The 4,892-nt window shown below is 62.2% G+C and overlaps 2 protein-coding genes across 2 annotated transcripts in view; both read right to left on the minus strand.

The window, feature by feature from the left end:
• MNEG_10321 (small subunit ribosomal protein S3Ae) overlaps positions 1–2,319 on the minus strand; it is a gene marked incomplete at both ends in the record, with an annotated part of 2,845 nt that extends 526 nt beyond the window's left edge. Inside the window, 6 exons of the mRNA XM_014041208.1 lie at positions 63–134; positions 361–615; positions 835–957; positions 1,200–1,259; positions 1,583–1,718; positions 2,291–2,319. Of these exons, the coding sequence (XP_013896662.1) occupies positions 63–134; positions 361–615; positions 835–957; positions 1,200–1,259; positions 1,583–1,718; positions 2,291–2,319 (675 nt within the window). The remainder of the gene's footprint in view (positions 1–62; positions 135–360; positions 616–834; positions 958–1,199; positions 1,260–1,582; positions 1,719–2,290) is intronic.
• Positions 2,320–3,061: 742 nt separating this feature from the next.
• Positions 3,062–4,763, minus strand: MNEG_10322 (Photosystem II stability/assembly factor; the record flags this gene model as incomplete). The annotated part of the gene is made up of 4 exons (XM_014041209.1): positions 3,062–3,098; positions 3,535–3,604; positions 3,957–4,066; positions 4,558–4,763. The coding sequence occupies 4 exons, from the start codon at positions 4,761–4,763 to the stop codon at positions 3,062–3,064; spliced, it is 423 nt and encodes a 140-aa protein (XP_013896663.1).
• Positions 4,764–4,892: the final 129 nt, after the last annotated feature.

The raw sequence follows: 4,892 nt of genomic DNA on the forward strand, positions 1-4,892 counted from the left end.
TAGACGCCGCTGCAGGCCTTCTCGATGTCCTTGCCGATGGCCTCGGGGATGAACTTGGCCACGAGGTCCTTGAGGTCGGAGCTGGAGGCCTCGCGCGCCATGATCTCCATCATCTTGCGGCGGATGGTGCGGGTCTGGGGGGGAGGGTGGTTTGGGGAGGAGGGGGTGCGGGTGGCGCGTTTTGGGGGCAGGGGTTGCAATGACGCGGGGGAAATCGAGGGTACCTGGGTAGCAGGGCGCAGCGCTGGAGGGCGGCGGCTGCTGCTGCCAGAAGTGACCGGCCTCAGCGGCAAACCGAGTGACGCAGGGTCAGGCGGCAGAGGCAGGGGCGCGCGCTCGTGCGCCGGCCGCGGGGTTCACCTGCGCGCTCTTGGCGTAGGCGGTGCGCTTGATCTGGCCGGGGCGCTTCTTGGTGAAGGCGATAGCGAACATGCGCAGCGTGTAGCCGTCGGTGGTCTTGACGTCCACGTGGGCCTCGATGAGCGACTGCCACTTGCGCACCATGGCGCGCAGCTTGTCGGTGGTGTAGTCCATGCCCCAGAACTGCGTGAGGCAGTTGCGGCCCTGGACGTCCTCCACGCGCAGCTTCATCTTGCGGTACGCGTCCTCCTCGTTCTGAATGTGTGTGTGTGCGCGCGTGTGTGTGTGTGTGTGTGTGTGCGCGCGCTTTCGTGTGCAGGTGCGCATGCCAAAGAGCGGGAGAGAGAGGGAAACCGAGATGTGCATGGGTAAAAGGGTGTGCGCTTGCGTGCCTGCGCATCAACGCTTTGTGAATAATTCTAGCACAACCCAAGCCTCGCAGCTGGCATGTGCGCAGCTGCCCAGACCTTTCACATTCACTGCGGCCGCTGCTGGCTCCTCTGCTGCTGCTGCAGCTGCTGTTGCTGCTGCTGTTGTATGAGTCGCTGCAGCTGTGCTGGCGCCGCTGCCACCGCTGCCGCCACAGCCGCCCAGCAGCTGGCTGTGCAGCACGTGCTGCTGCACGTTTGCCTGCCCACGTATGTACCTCCATCTGACGCCTGCTGTCACTTGTCGATCTTGCTTAGTGCGCGCCCGCAGCCGGGGGTCCGCAGCCAGCTCTGCCGTGAATAACCGCCGCCCGTCCGACCGCCTCTGTCGCCACACCCCCTGCCTGCCCCCCTTCACCCTGCAATTTGCCTGTCCTGTCCATATGCGTACAGCCACATCAGCGAACGCACCTTCTGCAGGTCCGCCAGGGAGGTCTCAAACACGCGCCCCTTGAGGCCGTCAGACGCGATCTGGGGGGGGGGGCGTTGCGGAGAGAAAGGAAGAAAGAGTCAACAAACCCGGGACACTGGGCCCCAGCGGATCAAGGCCAGGAGGCCTTGAAAGTGAGCGCCAGCGGCCCCAGAAGCACAAAAGCTGCTGGTGTGTGCAGGGCTGCAACCAGCACCCATGGGTGCGAGCCGTGGATGGCAAAAAGTCTGATGTCGGCCCCCGTCGAACTGCTAGCCATTCTTGCTGTTGCTGTCACCGCTGGACCCGTCTGATTGGCCCCCATCCTATAGCTGCCAGCGCGGCGCCCCTGCGCCGCATTTCACCGGCAGCCACAGCAGCGCACCTTGGTGCCCTGAGTGCGCGTCACCAGCGTCTTGCCGACGTTGCGGACCACAAACATGGAGGGCGCCTTCACATCGTACCAGTCCTTCTTGCTGAAGGGGTCCACGGCCTTCTTCTTGCCGCCCTTCTTGCCCTTCCTGGGATTGGGGCGCAGCAGACACAGACGCGAGGGCGAGCCGGCGTGGGCATGCAGAAGCGTCCAGCTGCACCTGCACGGCCAGTCGGGCCAACAGGGCCACTCTGCACCAGCAATTGGCTTTACCCACTCTGGGGGTATCGTAACACGACTGCTGCTAGACCCGCTGCTGCTGCCGAGAACCGCTGCACGCGTGCAGCAGTGGCGCCGCCCAAGCTTCCGGCCGTGCACGTCGCGGCGTACAGCACTCGGTGCACCCGCTGACGCTGTGGAAGGCTCGAGACAACAGAAACAAGCTGGACACTGCCACGGCCCCACAAGCCATGCACAAGATCAAGGACGGCGAGACTGCGCGTTCGCTGTTCGTCGTCCAGGAGTCCTCGTGCCGAACTTGATAATGTCGCTGACAACTATCACATGCTACTTCACGCTGCTGTGCAGTGCCCAGCCTCGCCCCGCGGCCTGGGCTCTGCCGGCGCGCCCACAAGCACTGCAGCAGGCACAACGCCCTCGAGACCGCTCCACCCGTGTAAATGTCTTGAAATCATGGTATTAACACCCTGTTGCACTCACGAGATGCGTTTGTTCTTGCCGACCGCCATGTTGTCTGCAGCAGCAGTCGACTGCGGCAGCAGACGGCTGTTTAAGCAAGCTCTAAGCTGCAGAGAAAGGACCGTACCACACGTGCGTGCTGTCCCAAGTGGGCAGCGCGCGAAGCTGCATGCGCCGTCCGTTCGGCTGCCCGTTGAGACGTCCCGCTGTGTACATTAGACAGAGCCGCCGTGCCCCAAACCTTCAAGTGCAAGCTGTACCTGCAAGGGGGGGCACAGAGGGCAAATGTTGGACGCAACACCAACAAGCCAGCTGAGGAGTTGGGTGGACATGGCCTAGCAGCCCTGGCTCGCCACCCTAGTGGTGGCCGCGCTCCACTTTGTTGTGCCTCTGGCCTATCCCATTGGCCCATGTCACAGCTGAGCACATCTGCTACACATTGCTGAGTGTAAAATATCTTTTCAGTCTTCAGCAAGCATGGAGTGGCCCACAACTTCCGCCTGCCGCAGAGGTTCATGGTCGATCAGACGATCAAAATTACAAATTTTATTGCAGCAGGGCCCAGGTACCACTGGCAAGGCAGATCGCTCATTATCATTGCCACCACCATACAACCCAAGACAGGAAGAGCCTCTTGCAAAACTGGGTGCGCCGCCTGGCAAAGCAATGCGCCCCTCAAGGCAAACGACGAGGCGCTGAGAGCACCCAAAGCTGTCCCGCTTCCGCCGTCCGCTGTGCACCTAGGCTTGGATCGACCCCTCGCGTATACACACTCGTCCCCCCATGCACAGCTTACGCGCTGCCCGACGCCGCGCCGTTACCGATGTACCTGCGGGCAGGGAGCAAGGGGTGGGGCGATGATGAGTGAATACGCGTGCGAGTCTGGTGCTGGCGAGGAGGCCACGCGCGCCCCGTGCATAGGCTTTTATATACTCAAGTCGTGTCCCTCACACACCAGGGCAGGCGGGCTGCCGGCTGTTGGCAGCATTGGGTGTTTGGGGGGGGGGGGCAGGCTCAAAAAATGCGCCCCCGCCCTTGAGCGAGTGCACACTTGACAGCACATACATGGGCGTGTGTGCCTCGTGCAAGCACACCTGCACGCAAACACACGTGGACACACGCGTGTATACACACACACACACACACACACACACACACACACATGCTCAGTCTTTCTCTTGCACTCACTCACGCGTTCACACTCGGGCAGGCACTATTGCGCGTGTGATTTGCACACGCGCGCTATTGCTCGCACATGCACCCACCTCAACAGGATGCCATCGTTGCCCAGGATGAAGCCCTTGTTGCCGAAGAAGCGCACCGAGTACAGGTTGCCTGCAGGGAGGGGCGGTAGGGGGTGCGGCAGAGTGGAAGGAGGGTAAGGCAGGGCTGATAAAGGGGGGGCAGGGGGTGTCCAGCAGCGATGGCAGCCTGTCACGGCAGCGTCGACAGCCACGCCGAGACGATCCACCACCAGCGAAAGTGGACACTTTGGGCTACTTTTCACACTATGGCCCCCACAGTCAACGGTTGGTGGCCGCGCTGTACCCCCATAATCAAGCCCCTCTCACAGACGTGATCTCTCACACTATTGCGCGCACGTGTGCGTGCACGCGCGCATGAACACACACACACACACACACACACACACACACACACACAGTGGCGCGCGCGCAGCGCCACCCACCCGCCACGGAGTCGGTCGACTTGTCGCGCTTCCAGGTCTTGCCGCCGTCGGAGCTCTTGAACAGGCTGCCGCTGCCGCCGCACGCAAACGCCACGTCATTGGACGCAAACCTGCGTGTTGAGAGGCGCCGGCAGAGCGCCGATGTGGCAGCGGGTGAGCGGGAGAGCGCGGGAAAGACTGGTAGGCGGCGGTGTCGTGCCCTGCCGCCGTGCCGCTAGAGCCCCCATCATGCAGAAGGCCCCGTCACCCTCAAAGACCCCTGAGCCCCTGCAAGGCCCTTCGACTGCGCCGTAACGCTGGGGAGGAAACCCCTGCAAGGGCATCATGCGCGCGTGTACACACACAGACACACACATATACACACACACTCACTCCCTCTCCCTCTCTGTTTCTCTCTGTTTCTCTCTTTTCTCTCTGTTTCTCTCTATTTCTCTCTGTTTCTCTCTGTTTCTCTCTGTTTCTCTCTCTCTCTCTCTCTCTCTCTCTTTCTCTCTCTCTCTCTCTCTCACACACTCAGACACACATATACGCACACTCATACACACACATACGCACACACACACAAACACATGTACACACAAACCGCGACACACGCACGCACCCGACGTCGAGCACGCCAAAGCCGCGGCTGGAGAGCTTGGTGGTCTCGAACCCGGTGCCCTCAGTGTCCTTTGAGAAGTAGACGTCGCCGCCGCGCGTGCTCATCCACAGCTGCTCCCCGTCGGGCGTGAAGCCCATGTTCTGCACGCGCCGCGCGGCGGGGCGGTTGTGGGGCTGCCAGTAGCTCTGGCCGGGCGCCCAGGTCATGTAGAAGTTGCCGCGGGACGACACCGCGACGTAGTTGCCCCCGGCGCTGCGCGCCACGTTGGAGAAGCTGCCCTCGTAGTAAGACGCGCCGCTGATGCCTGGGTGTGCGGGGAGGGGGTGTGCGGGGAG

The sequence above is a fragment of the Monoraphidium neglectum genome (genome assembly GCF_000611645.1).
Source record: "Monoraphidium neglectum strain SAG 48.87 unplaced genomic scaffold scaffold02270, whole genome shotgun sequence".
Lineage (NCBI taxonomy): Eukaryota > Viridiplantae > Chlorophyta > Chlorophyceae > Sphaeropleales > Selenastraceae > Monoraphidium > Monoraphidium neglectum.